Source organism: Lepidochelys olivacea (assembly GCF_965140295.1).
Source record: "Lepidochelys olivacea isolate rLepOli2 genome assembly, chromosome: 5".
NCBI classification, from domain to species: Eukaryota; Metazoa; Chordata; order Testudines; family Cheloniidae; genus Lepidochelys; species Lepidochelys olivacea.
The window spans coordinates 103,236,977-103,252,586 of record NC_140415.1 but is presented as its reverse complement, the minus strand read 5'-3'; the positions used below and the strand labels follow the sequence as shown (position 1 = coordinate 103,252,586).

General features: G+C 42.4%; 1 protein-coding gene across 2 annotated transcripts in view; it reads left to right on the top strand.

The window, feature by feature from the left end:
* The window catches only part of GLIS3 (GLIS family zinc finger 3), a 267,494-nt gene that overhangs the window by 225,673 nt on the left and 26,211 nt on the right, over nt 1-15,610 (top strand). For both annotated transcript variants that reach the window (XM_084628537.1, XM_084628538.1), the window contains exon 8: nt 2,011-2,179. In XM_084628537.1, the coding sequence (XP_084484663.1) occupies nt 2,011-2,179 (169 nt within the window). The remainder of the gene's footprint in view (nt 1-2,010; nt 2,180-15,610) is intronic.

The following is a 15,610-nucleotide window of genomic DNA, read 5'->3' as shown; positions in this document are numbered from 1 at the left end:
AAGATTGGACAAATGACCAGGGAAGAGTATAAAAATGTTGCTCGGGCATGTAGGAATGAAATCAGGAGGGCCAAATCGCACCTGGAGCTGCAGCTAGCAAGAGATGTTAAGAGTAACAAGAAGGTTTTCTTCTGGTATGTTCGCAACAAGAAGAAAGCCAAGGAAAGTGTGGGACCCTTACTGAATGAGGGAGGCAACCTAGTGACAGAGGATGTGGAAAAAGCTAATGTACTCAATGCTCTTTTTGCCTCTGTCTTCACGAACAAGGTCAGATCCCAGACTGCTGTGCTGGGCAACACAGAATGGGGAGTAGGTGGCCAGCCCTCTGTGGAGAAAGACGTGGTTAGGGACTATTTAGAAAAGCTGGACGTGCACAAGTCCATGGGGCCGGATGCATTGCATCCGAGAGTGCTAAAAGAGTTGGCGGCTGTGATTGCAGAGCCATTGGCCATTATCTTTGAAAACTCATGGGGATCGGGGGAAGTCCCGGATGATTGGAAAAAGGCTAATGTAGTGCCCATCTTTAAAAAAGGGAAGAAGGAGGATCCTGGGAACTACAGGCCAGTTAGCCTCACCTCAGTCCCCAGAAAAATCATGGAGCAGGTCCTCAAGGAATCAATCCTGAAGCTCTTACACGAGAGGAAAGTGATCAGGAACAGTCAGCATGGATTCACCAAGGGAAGGTCATGCCTGACTAATCTAATCGCCTTCTATGATGAGATTACTGGTTCTGTGGATGAAGGGAAAGCAGTGGATGTATTGTATCTTGACTTTAGCAAAGCTTTTGACACGGTCTCCCACAGTATTCTTGTCAGCAAGTTAAGAAAGTATGGGCTGGATGAATGCACTATAAGGTGGGTAGAAAGTTGGCTAGATTGTCGGGCTCAACGGGTAGTGATCAATGGCTCCATGTCTAGTTGGCAGCCGGTGTCAAGTGGAGTGCCCCAGGGGTCGGTCCTGGGGCCGGTTTTGTTCAATATCTTCATAAATGATCTGGAGGATGGTGTGGATTCCACTCTCAGCAAATTTGCTGATGATACTAAACTGGGAGGAGTGTTAGATATGCTGGAGGGCAGGGATAGGATACAGAGGGACCTAGACAAATTGGAGGATTGGGCCAAAAGAAATCTGATGAGGTTCAATAAGGATAAGTGCAGGGTCCTGCACTTAGGACGGAAGAACCCAATGCACAGCTACAGACTAGGGACCGAATGGCTAGGCAGCAGTTCTGCGGAAAAGGACCTAGGGGTGACAGTGGACGAGAAGCTGGATATGAGCCAGCAGTGTGCCCTTGTTGCCAAGAAGGCCAATGGCATTTTGGGATGTATAAGTAGGGGCATAGCCAGCAGATCGAGGGACGTGATCGTCCCCCTCTATGCGACATTGGTGAGGCCTCATCTGGAGTACTGTGTCCAGTTTTGGGCCCCACACTACAAGAAGGATGTGGATAAATTGGAGAGAGTCCAGCGAAGGGCAACAAAAATGATTAGGGGTCTGGAACACATGACTTATGAGGAGAGGCTGAGGGAACTGGGATTGTTTAGCCTGCAGAAGAGAAGAATGAGGGGGGATTTGATAGCTGCTTTCAACTACCTGAGAGGTAGTTCCAGAGAGGATGGTTCTAGACTATTCTCAGTGGTGGAAGAGGACAGGACAAGGAGTAATGGTCTCAAGTTGCAGTGGGGGAGGTTTAGGTTGGATATTAGGAAAAACGTTTTCACTAGGAGGGTGGTGAAACACTGGAATGCGTTGCCTAGGGAGGTGGTGGAATCTCCTTCCTTAGAAGTTTTTAAGGTCAGGCTTGACAAAGCCCTGGCTGGGATGATTTAATTGGGTATGGGTCCTGCTTTTGAGCAGGGGGTTGGACTAGATGACCTCCTGAGGTCCCTTCCAACCCTGATATTCTATGATTCATAGAAAGGGTGATCACTTATCTGGTAGTACTGACTGATCATTGAAATCATGTTGTGCCTACCATGATACTGAATATTGCTCTCCCTCTGATTTCAGCTACAATGTTCTCCAGTACTCATTCAAGTCGGAGTGGAACAGCTGCTGGGGGTGGTCCACCATCACATCCTGTCAGTCACCCTTCTCCAGGGCATAATGTACAGGGTAGTCCCTGCAACCCACCATCTCAGTTACCTCCTCTCTCAGCTGTCGACTCCAGCACTGAGAGGTAAGACTATCTTTATTCATTTTAAAAATGAGAAGCAATTGACTCTGAACATTACTAAGTTTAGTAGTAGTTTTATTGTTACTCTTGTTTGTTTAGAATGTTGTTAACAGCACAGCCGGATTATGATGATACTTCAACATATATTTTGTGTTAGTGCACAAATGTAGAGTAAGTGACCACTATTCTAAGTTAATCTCAGAGTATATACTTGTGCCTCTGGGATTTACCTTGCTATATTCACTGGTAGTTTGAGAGAGATTCTTACTTTTTTAAAAATGTATTATTTGTACTATAGTAGTGCCCAGAGGCTCCAACCAAGACTGGAGTCCTGTTGTGTTAGGTGCTAACACATCATAAGGCACAGTCCCTGCCTAGAAGAGCTTATACTGTAAATAAACAAGACAAATAGTAGGAGGGGAAACAGGGATGAAGTGACTTGCCCAAGGTCACTCAGTAGATCAGTGGTAGAACTGTAACAGAACCTCAGGTCTCCAGACTGCTAGTCAAGTGTCCTATCCACAAGTCCATTATATGAAAACTATAAACAATAAGTAGGCTTGGAAGGATTAGATTTTCATTGGTTAAAGTCAATAAACATCAATTTCACTTTACATACACAAACCAACAAAAATATATTTCCATCAATGATTATCAAAATTTACAGAGAAGCAAAGTATGCACAATGTTGTGTGAGAACTTATTAGAGTTTGATTTAGGGATATTTACTTTGTGTTTTTCGACATTTGATGCTGACAATTTGTGTTTTGACCATTAGAAACCTTTAACTTTTGAATCTCGATGTCTACTGTCAACAATTATTGTCTGACCCCCAATAATTACCTGCAATTGTAAAAATTTAAATAGATACAATTTTTAAAATGCTTAAATCCTGTAATTTCTGCACAACCATGAAAAGTTAAACTGATCATCTTAAAAAAAAGTTTTAAAGTAAACATTGCTATTATTGATTGAAATTACAAAAAAATAAAAATAATGGAATTTTGCCAAGCCTATGAATAAGGATAGTGTCTCTCCAATTTAAAATTGCATTGAAGGAGAAAAGAGAAGTTGGAGGAGAGATGGAGAAGCTTTCTTAATAAGAATGAAAATGCTAATTATTGAGTTACTCTGTGTAAGTGGCTTGGGAGCCATGATTATTAGAGCCTCACTAGCATTTATATTCTTGTCCTACTTGCCAACATGTTGAAGTGGGCAGGTTGTCAGTTTGATTATTGCTGACTGACTTTGCTTTTGAGAAGTGTAATACATATGGGTTGAACTCCTATTGCATGTGTTTGTATTTGTTTTCAGCATGTTTAGTAGGAGGAAGTTATTTAATCATGAAAATTTGCAGGCTGAACTTGCAAGATGCTGCATGCCTCCAGTGAACTTATAAATGCCCCTCAAACACAGTGAATTTGTAGAGTTCAGGTCACTTTGCACCTCTTAGGAGCAGATCAGCACCTTGAAGGACTGGGACCCTGATTTGCATGTTAATTGACATTTGCCGCTTTGAAAACTCTGGTGTAAACTAAAGTTGCTTTCTCGACTGAAATAAGCTCATATTTTTGCAGGAAGCTGATATCTTCTATATTGTGAAACTAGTGTGCAATGACTGGACTTGACTTCTAATTTAGTAGCAAAGGACTATGAGTCATAGTCAGAAGTCATTCATTGCTGGTTAGGGACAAGATCTCCCATCTTTATGGTTTCTATTACTTTAGATATTTCAGTGATATAAAAGCAAATCCTCTGAAAGGGATCCAGTTTTCATCTTTAAATATTACCTAAATGATTATTGATCAGATATTGCATGATGTTAATGGTTTCCACTTAGTATATTAAATCAAAATTCTGACTATAGTGCATGAGACCTAGGTAAATAGTTTTTCAGTAGAAACATATTTCTGATATAAATTCAATGGTACACATATTACACTTTAATTTTAATATAAATATTCTATTCTTACTATATATCTATGGACATTTTTAAATATAGTTTTGCTGATTTTACATAATTTTCAACACACTAAAATACACACTTCTATATTTCACTAATGTATCGCAAGGTGTTTAATTTTCTTGAGGAATAGAAATATCAGTAATTAGGAAAGCACAAAAAATCCAATTATAAACCTCAAAAGAACATTCCTGGATTTCAGTTGCTGATAAATGGACCTAATTCCCCCATAATGAAAACAGTACTACAGCTCTGCCTTTTATCTTGAAGATGGAAGAATGGGATGGCTTGCGCGATTGGGCTAAGGTGTCTTTCATGTCTAGGTTGCCACTTTGAGTTCAATTAGTTCAGTCATGGCTGAAAGGGGTTAGAACCATCTGCTGTATGGGGGCAGTATCAGTCCACTTCTAGTGGAGGTGCCTCATCATAAATACAATCATCATTGCTGCTAATTGTTAGTATCCTTGTTAGGAGAAGGGCCAAGGAGTGAATGATATATAGACTCCTCTTCCCTGTAGAAGTGGTTCCTTTCAGTCGGAGTTGAGGGATATTGGCAAATGCTATTGGGAAGTTTCTGCTGCCTTTTGTTGCTAGACCACTAGCAGGGTCAGTCCAGTATTTATTACTAGCATTGAAATCACTGTTTAAAAAACAAGTCCAGATCCTCTTATTAGCACATTTCTGAGAAGATTACTGTTGGGAGACCACTGTTGAAGCACTTTAATAGTGATGTGTATAAATAGTTCCTACCTCATTGGGGCCCTGATCCTGTTTGGGACCTCAGGACACTATGATGATACTGACAATAATGAATAATAATGAAGTTCTGGTCTGATACACTCCTTCCTTACAAGCCTTTTTTCCCCCTTACACTAACCATATACACATTTTCATAAACTGTTTCATAGTTACTCCCCGTCTATGTTTGGGGCTTCTTTGGATTCAAGACTGAGGAAGTGCCAATAACTACATTAATGCAATGTTAAGAGGAAGCATTTAAATGCAGGAGAGTGAAGATTACCACAGCAGTGATAACTTGGTCACAGGGCACCTATATATATTTAGGCAAATATTTAACAGGAGAAATAATACAAAACACTACATATAGCCAAGACACTGTGTATTCTGCCATCATGGAATTTTCCACAGAATTCACCCCTTGCTGCAGAATCTCTATTTCCATTTAAAAAAAATTAAATGTCAAGCCTTCATGGTTGTGACGATAATCTTGAAAATGTGAACTAAGTATAAACTTGTTTGAGTGTGCAAAGAGCCTGAAATAATGGTTCTGAGCAGTGTGAACTGCCTCAGCCATCTCACTCTGGGACCCACCGACTTAAACCTGGTCTAAACTTAAAATTTAGGTTGACATAACTATCTTGTTCAGGAGTATGAAAAACAGTCACATCTGCATGCTGCAGCTATGCTGACATAACTCCCAGTGCAGACACAGCTAGGTCAATGGAAGAATGTTTCGGTCAACCTAGCTACTGTTACTCAGGGAGGTGGAGTTCCCACAGCAATGGAAAAACCTCTTCCTTTGCTGTTATCTGCATCTACACTACAGGGTTATAATGGCATAGCTATGGCACCATTGCCAATGTCGCACCCATAGTGTAGACATGGCCTTAGTGATTATGCAAGCGTGAAATGTGCCATTTTTTCCAAGAGAACACAGAATTCTGCATACAAAATTAATTATTTAGCTGCAGCCAAGAGCCCAGCATTTTGCTTTGTCTCCCTGGCCTGCTGGGACCTGCCTGCAGCTGTCTCTTGCTCTGGACCGTTCTGCACAAGGGGAAGTTAATTGGACTACAGTGCATGCTCACATCACTGTTTTATAGAACAAGGCAGGAGCGAGGAGGGCTGGTGCCAATGCTCAAGTCCAGGTTGCAGGTAGGGAGAAGGGGGAGGCAGAAGGGCAGGCTGGACAACTATGCTGCCAAGGGGCTTGGGGAGCTGAGATGATGAACTCGGGAAGCAGACCACAAGCTCTGCCTCCCCTCTTTCATGGCACACATGAGGAAGGGGAAGGATAATCTGTCCTGGACCACCTAGGCAATGTTGTAACTGCTGAGGCCCTTGGAGCTGGGCGCGTAGTGTACAAAGTATGGTTGAGAATAATCATTGGTAAATTGTACAGCCCATTACGAGTCATAGTCGTGTGTTTGGTTGTGGAAGGGGTGTGAATGCAGGATATTTCCCGGAGATACAATAAATTCATACACGGAGATACAAGAAATTAATATTGCCACAGAATTTAGGAGTTCTTACCGCAGGCTTTGTGGCCACTGTGCCATGTAGTGCATGAGGTGCTGTATATTCTGTATGAGCAATGTGGCTCCGCTAACACAGTGGAACCTGAGAGTTATGAACACCTTGGGAATGGAGATTGTTCGTAACTCTGAAATGTTCGTAACGCTGAACAAAACGTTATGGTTCTTTCAAAAGTTTACAACTGAAAATTGACTTAATACAGCTTCAAAACATTACTATGCAGAAGAAAAATTCAGCTTTGAATCATCTTAATTTGAATGAAACAAGCACAGAAACAGTTTCTTTACTTTGTCAAATCTTTTTTTTTAAGCTTTCCTTTTATTTTTTTAGTAGTTCACATTTAACACAGTACTCTACTGTATTTGCTTTTTTTGTTTGTTTGTTTTTGTTTCTGGTGCTTCTTGCTTGCATACTTCTGGATCCAAATGAGGTGTCTGGTTGACTGGTCAGTTCGTAACTCTGAGGTTCTACAGTATTACCCTGAGAACCTTAACTACTGGATTCTCTGCATTTTGAATAATTAACTTCTCAACCTTAATGTTGCATTAACATAGTTCTTGCTTTTAATATTCAATTACAAAAATTAAAATTTTAAAGGAAAAACAACAAAAAACGGAGGCTGCTACTACCTAATTCCACACCCACCAGCAGAAATTTCTCTACCGCTATAACAGAACAAGGCTGTCGCTTGTTTTCCAGCTGCAGAAATACTCACATCCATCATCTCCCAAGGTGAAATGTCCCATTATAGGTAATGGTATGTCATTCAATGTAGAATCTACTGACCCATTCACATGCACACAAGTCTGCGTTGTTTCAACATTAAGCTCCCCTCCTACACACTTTTTTCTCCTCTGTCTGAGTGATGGTTTCCCTGGACAAGGAGACTCCTCTTCGACCCTTACATTTGGGCAGCAGGCTCAGGATTCTAGGGAAGCCATAGTGACTCTCATTCCTTTCACTCCCATGGACAATAAGAAGGAGAAAACGTGGAGGAATCAGAGGCTTCTCTTCAACTTTCTCTTCCTTTGGAAAATGGGAAGGAGGCTGTAGAGAAGCTGACGAAGCCCTGTGAACCTGAGCCTCGCAGTTGTGGGAAGGGGAATTGAAAAATAATGCACACATCTTGTGCAAGTTTGGTTCCATGCCAAAAGTCAAAGCACCAAGATTGGTTTGGGGGCAGGTTTTCATATCCAAATTCTCTAAAATTCAGGTGGTGGAAGCAAAGTTAGGATAAAACTGGAATTCAAATCTAATCTCTACCATAAAATTCATTTTTTCTAATTGTTTTGTTTTTATTTTTTTTAATGCTCACCAAATTTGAAAAGATTTTGACTGTTTAATTAAGAGAGGGTATGATAAAGGTATACAAAATATTGTATGGTAGAGGGAAGGTAAATGCGACCTACTGTTCATCCACTTTTGAATACAAGAACAAGGGAACATTCAATTAAATCAAAAAAGCAGCAAACTTAAAAACAATAAAATGAATACTTGTTTACATGATACTTAATTAACTTGTGGAACCCACTGCCACAAGATCATTGTTGCCCAAATGCCCAGTTTAAAGGGATTAGTTGTATTTACAGATAATAATATCTGCAGTTACATTTTGCTTCTTAAGGCATGTTTCTGGACATAAATGACCCAATAACTGACTGGGTTTGGGAAGACATTTCCCCTATGGGCAGGCTGTTCTGTAATTCTCCACTGTGAGGGATCTCTCATGTTCCTCTGAAGCTTCTAATACTAGCCACTATCTGAGACAGATAGATGTTGAGCTAGATGGACCTGGTATAGCAATTCCTGTATTCCTAAAGCATGAGAAATTTTAGCTTGAAAGGAATTTTTTAGGCTGTTATTAATGGCTGAATAGAAGGATTTAGAATTGAAGTATTCAACTTTATTACTGCAGTGCTATAATAAGAGTTGGAGCAGTGCTTTTATTTGCTTATTTGAGTATGTGGTTATATTCTTTTTATGGCTTCACTATAAAACAGCAAGTAATTCCCAGCCAGACCTCCAAAAGCAAAAGCCCCCAAGTGGTTCTAACTGAAGAGTCAGGGCAGCTAATGCTTACATATTACAAAGCTTCTTGTCTGTGGTATGAAACAGGCTGGCTCTAAGAAAGATTCCACTTAAAGCACATAACAATGTTGTTCTGAAATCAGTACATAATTTCCTCCCATGGTTTGGACAGCTGGAGATTTGTCTGCTAAGAGGCTGTATCTTTTCTGCTAGTGAGGAAATGTCTGCCTGTTAACAATGACAGACTCTGAAGGATGGAGGTGAGCAACTGATCAAACCTTGGGCCCTGCCTTAGCCAAGCTAGCAAAGCTTGATATTTTTCTCTAGTCTGTTTCCATGCTTTGTCTCTTTTTTAGAGAGGTTATCCGCCCTCACTTGCCTTTACCAACAGCTTAATTCTCAAGCATAGATGTAACCCACCAATCATTGTGTTACAGGTCCCCCTCTGTGCTGACCCACAAAGGATATGAGTTGTTACAGCCACAGTTAAGGAGCTCTAGCTCAAGATGTAGCAGATTATACTTCTAGTCCTGGAGATCCTCTGTTCAATTCCCACTGTGTTGGTCAAGGTGGCCGTTATCATATCAGAGTAGCCACTGGCAGTAAGAAAAGGCTCTTCACCTGCTGATGAGTAGAGTCAGTCAAGGGTGAATCTTCACTCCTGAGTCTAGAGTGACTACATTTTCTGTGACAAACTGAGACCCCAGTCCTGGGGGCAGGAGTAGAAGTGTGCCATTGACTGTTCTGGGCACACGTCCTCATACCAAGGTAGGTTGGTCTTAGCAACAATGCCTCCTAATTCTTAACCAAGCAACAGTCTCCTTTCTATATTTGGAAAGACTATGGCTGCCAGCTTTTTTTGGAAGGAAAAATGTAGAAACACTTGCGTGCTGTTACATGTAAGCAAAAAGTCAAATAATTTGCACATAACCGTAAACTGCAGCTTTAACAAAAAAAAAAATGCATGGATTTAGTGTTGGTGAAGACATGAGCTTGACAATGCTGCTGAATGAAGTTTTCTGTGTAACTACAAATAAAGCATGCATCAGGGCAAGCTTCTCATGCACTGGCATGCTTCACACCTGATATGAGGGGAAGGGGATTTCCTTTACATGTAGCAAGGCTCGTTCAATCTCCATAGCCAGTGCAATTTATGGCCTTTCTGCTGAGTAAGTGTAAAGTGTGTGTGTGTAAGTTTGTGATGTTGGAGCTGGAACTGGACCAATCTGAGTTCCCTTCTGGCCTCTGTCCCCTCATTGGCCCCTGCCCCTCACAGGGGCTCAGGTGAACAGGCTGGGGAGGAGACACTTCTCCCAACCCCTCTCACTTGTGGGGTAGTGGAGGCAGCTTTCCTAGTGGCTTGGCAACTGCCAGCTCTCCTGATTTTTTCATGCGTCATGGGATTTCAGCCAGGGCTGGAACCCGTCGGGTCATGTTACGAGAAGCACCAGCACCAGTTTCAGACCTGCATGTGGGTGAGGAGGAAACACCTTCCAGCTGGCTGCCTTCCCCACTGCCCCACCTCCTGAGGAAGAGCAGCCAATCAGATCTGCTGCAGGAGGCAGGCAGAGCTTTTTCCCACTCCCCTCAGGGGCCGACACCATCCTCACAGGAGGGGAGGGGGAAAGAGGGAGCAGCTAAAAGCCCAGCAGCTCAGGCCTCTATCCCTCCTTTCCTATGAGCAACAGGGACAGTTCCCCTGCTGCTCCCTCTTCCACTCTCCCTCCCTGTACCACCTGGCCTGGGAGGGGCAGAAGGTAGAGTGAAGAACCACTGAAGGCTGAAGCCACTCCCTCCCCTGTACCCCCAGATAGAAGTGGGAGAGGGGACCCTGCTGCAGCCTCCCAGGTCTGGGAGAGGGGGTGAAGAGCCCCAGGAGGGATGCAGTTGAGGCTGGAAGGGGCAGAACTGATGTGGAGGCACAATTAATTGGTGGGTAGGGGGGGGATGAACAGATGTAGAGGTCAGGGTTCCTGCAGCAGGGGCCAAAAATCACCTCAATAAATCTGGGCGTGTTGGCAACACTAAGTGTCTCACACATGCACTGGGTGTGGGTGGGGCAGTTCGGAAATCAAAAGTCAGGCCCAAAACACTGTATAATCTTTTTTTTTTTGTAAAAAAAAAAAAAACTTCATGGTTTTGGGGGATCTGACCCTGGCTTTTGAACCTTTGTGCTTGGGAATATTGCAGCCAGATCAACAACATTGCTGCTGACACAAATCAGGGAGCCTTCCTCAATTGCTCAATGGCCACTTGAGCCTGCCCCAGCCCTTATGTACACAGCAGGGCCCTGAAACTTGGCAGGACTCCTGTCACTCAGAATTGGGACACTCCCTGTTTTATGGGAGTGCACCATGAAAATCAGGATGGGTGACAAGGACTCATGCAGAAAACTGGCTTAACTGGAAACCTTATGAGGAAAAGGTGTCAACAAGTGATGGGCCTGGTGGGATAATCTACCTAGGTGTTTATACCAAGCTCATCGCTGTGGTATTTGCAGCTATAGGTGCACACATGCTTATCCATTCTGATGACAATTTCACTAGCTCAGCTGACTGACATTTCCTTCAGGCGGCCAGAGTCTGCCTGTGGTGCACACAAAAACTGGGACAAAATCCTGGGACCTTTTGTCTAACCATCGGGGACATTGGGACGGGCTCAGGAACCTGGGTCAATCCTGGGTTTCAGGAACACATTTGCCTCACTTTCAGGGAGACAAAACTACCCTAAGGGTCTTCTCTCCCCAGTCAGATAGAAAAGATACTGCCGGGGAATTTGTCTCCTCATCCCTGGAGGTTACAAGAAAGAGGGTTTGCCCTCCAGTGGTGCAAATGCAGCCTGCTGAGCCAACCAAGTTGGAACAGCTAGCAGAACAAATCAATGTTCCCGCAGCAGCTCAGCGACGCTGCCAGTGGAGTTGGTGACAGTAGCAGGCGCGGAGGTAAGGGAAACGCTCAGCCACCTTCGGATGACAGACGTTTGTGTGCTCAGTGGAAAATCTAGCTTTGGTTTGCCCATCTTCTGGGGGTGAGGAGTCTTGTGTCACAGCTGCAAAATTGTGCTATTTTTGTCTTTGTAAAACCTTAGGCAAACCATGTGTATTCATGACGTTGTTAGGAAAGCATCGAGTTTCACACAATTCTGTTTTGCAACAAATCACATTGTTCTTTAAACATGTTTTTAAACAGAAGTTTTTTTATGTCACAGATCTGGTAGACACCTGGCATTCTGGTGCATTTCACTGGGGTATAGTAGACTGTGAGCTAACAGGACTTTTTACTCGTCCACAACGGCAAAATGTGGAGAGTTGGTGAAAGCCAGAATGTAAGGCGTCATGGGGATTTTTATTTTTATATGAGAACTGCCTTGGAACTTCGCCCAAAACTTCCTGGCTTTGACTAGAAATACTAACATATGTAGAAAAAGTCTGTTCCTGATTATTGTGTGCTGAGCACTACACAGAGCACTGAGGTAGACAACAGCTTGCCCCATGCAGCTTACATTTTTTCCCCAACACAGTCAAAAAGAAGGAAGTTCAGGAAATCTAATAAGAGCCTGATCTTATGACCATACCAGCTCAACGACATTTTGTTATGTTCAGAAAAGCATTGGAAATATTGGTTGTACAGCTGAATCTTCAATCTTTATAGAGTTTTACCCGTTGCTGTTGCACATCCAGTGTGTCAGTTGCTGGGTCACTTATTCTCAGAGTAAACAAAGATATTTGGCTGTGCACAAGCTAGCTACACACCTCCTAAATTTTATTGCTATGTTGAGAAAAGTAGGCAGTCAAGATAAAGTGACTTCCAACATAGACTACATCTCCACTAGTGGTCACTGGTAACATGACATGTCATACTTTCACATGGATATACCATTGTTGAACCATTTTTTCCCCTCCAATTTAATAGTTACAAATAGGCATGCTTGCCTTCCCTTTCAACTAATTTGTTTTAACAAAAATACTTTTTTGTGGCCACTCAATGAAAGTGTTCCCTAGTGGCTAGAGCACTAGTTGGCCCCTGGCGTGCTGGATGACCCCGGGCAAGTCACCATACTATTTTGTTTCAGAGTAACAGCCGTGTTAGTCTGTATTCGCAAAAAGAAAAGGAGTACTTGTGGCACCTTAGAGACTAACCAATTTATTTGAGCATGAGCTTTCGTGAGCTACAGCTCACTTCATCGGATGCATGCCGTGGAAACTGTAGCAGACTTTATATATACACAGAGAATATGAAAAAATACCTCCTCCCACCCCACTGTCCAGCTGGTAATAGCTTATCTAAAGTGATCATCAGGTGGGCCATTTCCAGCACAAATCCAGGTTTTCTCACCCTCCACCCCCCCACTCAAATTCACTCTCCTGCTGGTGATAGCCCATCCAAAGTGACAACTCTTTACACAATGTGCATGATAATAAAGTTGGGCCATTTCCTGCACAAATCCAGGTTCTCTCACCCCCTCACCCCCCTCCCAAAAACCACACACACAAACTCAGTATCCTGCTGGTAATAGCTCATGTGTCAGTTTCCCCATCTTTGAAATAGGGGTAGTGATGCTTATCCCCTTTGTAAAGCACTTTGAGATTTACTGATGAAACATGATATATAAAAGCTAGATATTATTACTATTATTTTACAGGAATTTATTCTTGATTTGTCATCTCTTTTAATCCCCCACAAGATTTCCACAGTGCAGAATAAGTGGAATTGTGTATTTCAAACAGTAAACTCTTCTTGAGGGAAGCTAATTGCTGGGCAGGGTGAAAGGCAGAAGTTTACGAGCTGGTTAGGATTGATTATCATTTTCTTGGCCTTGAAAATCCATTTTTATCTCCCAGCTCTGAACTAGCACCAGAAGAGAAGAGTTCAGAAAAATAGTAGGGAGTGAGAAGTGGTAGTGCCAGGATCAGTAAGTAGCTAGCATTTGTTACCTCTTGGCCTGAATAGTTAGCCAATATTCAGAGCCTTGCTGGGTTGTTTCCATTAGGAGGAAATATTGATTATGAATCAGGTCATTCTTTGGTGCAATCCTGTTTATTTACAAAGTACACAAAGTCCTGGTTCCCCGAACACAGTTGAAACAAACACAATTTCCAAACCTGCCTTTCCAGCCAGTCCTGTGCCTCATGGAGCAGGGCCATGCTCACCACTGCTTCTGTGGCTTTTTGCTGCCTTTCTCTTTCTTTTTGGTTGCTTTCAGCTCTCTGCAACGAATCAAAGACCCAGCCTCTGTGTTTGCAATCCGTCCCCAGGAAAAAAACTCTCAGCCAGCAGGGTTTAGTGTCTGGTCAGCCTTGCATATGGCTAGTGCCTTGGACAGAGGCTTCCATTGTCTCCAGGTATCTTAGTCCATTAAAGTAGCTTAATTGCTTCTGCCATGTAGCCTGAATGAAGGGTGGGTAGCACGCTCATCACTTTTAACCAGATCTGTGGTAGCCTAGAGATCAGACATGGCCAATGGCAACCATTAATACCTTCCAGCCTAACAATATTTGAAGTCTGTTCTGGCATCCATTTGCCCTGAATCCATGCAACTTTTGTGCACACTTCAGGGGATACAGTTGACTCCCTTAGACTACAAACTGTGTAAAAGTGCACAACTGCTATTTGCTTTGTTCCCTTTTCTGGTTGAAACAAAGGGAATGCCTGTGACCTTATTTGAATGCATAAGCAGTCAGATGCTTGTCAGTGCATGGCCACTAGCTCAGAGATTAATTGGTCTGAAACCAGTTCACTGTTGTAGAAGATTCACACAGAGAAAACAGAACCAGAAGAAGAAGGGGGATTCATGGAAGGGAGTTCAGTAGACATGACAACTCCAAGAAGATCAGGCAGTGAAGGTGAGGCAAACTCAGTGAGAGAGTTCAGTTTAAGCACACTGTCGAATATTACTAGGCCAGTCATGTATTTCCATGTCCCCATTGAGACTGGCAGTGTGAAATCAGATAAAGGAATGCTGGCCAAAAAGAGCACTAGCAAAGAGAATTCCAAGGTGACAACTCTTTGAAAGTCTTTCGAATACTTCTATGAAGAAGTGGAGCACCATCAAAAAACCTTTAAGAGGTCAGGTTTACCCTGAATGGTAATTTTCTTTCTGCTTTGTTTGATTCTAACCAGCTTGAATAAGGACAGTCAATTGATACCGCAGTCATAATACTGACATCGGGTTCTGTGAAGGGAATCCAGCAGCTTGGATTAACAATGGAAGTTCTGTTTTGTGTGGAATTGCAAGAATGAGGATTTTCCCCTCCAAATCACTTCTTAGAGTCTGTGAAGCACAAACAATTTAGCAACAGTCAATTCTCTGGCCAAGAATCTCAAAACACTTGTACGAATTCTTTTTCCAAACATATAAAAACTTCCCACTCATCACCACCACCTCCAAATAATCATTTTCAGTGTGCTGGGTCCTGCATGTCACTTAGCAAAAAACTACTAATACCAAACATGGTTTCTTGGTGATAGTGGTAGTGGTTTGGTTTGGTTTTTTCTATTGATGCTTGCTAGGAGTTTGCTCATACTGTACTCTTAATTTACATTATGTACAGGTCCAGCCAACACTTACCATGACATTTATTTCATTTAGTGGTGATCCATATTGACGAATTAGAAATCATCTATGCATGTCACATTGTGTAAATTAATCTGGTCAGTTAAGCTTTGAAAACGTAATCATCTTGGTTCCCCCTATCAAATCTTGAAACCATTTCAAATCTAATCATTCATTTACAGGACACCTTTCCTAGCTCCCACTGAGGAATGGCATACTGTGTAATGGTTCCTAGAATATGCTAGTTCTAGTTTTGAAGACCCCAGATAGCATGGAGGAAGGCACCTCTCTACAAATTTGGCTACTCCTGTTTGCATGGGCTGCAGGGCATGGCCACAGTTCAGGATGGCAGTTTCCTAGCAGTTACAAGCTGGTCCTGATTGTTTTAGAAAGAAAATTAAATTTGCAGTTCCCCCAGTAACACACTGTGATTTATTCGGGGACAAATCTGGATTGAAACAGGTCCAAGTTTCTCTTTTGTGAAGCAGAAGGGAAGTATAAGTAGATACTATAGTCACTCATATGAGTAAGCCAGGAATTCATGAAGTGATTCATAAATCATTATAAAGACTACTAAAGTCTACTAAAAAGGATCCCTGTCTAGCTATACAAAG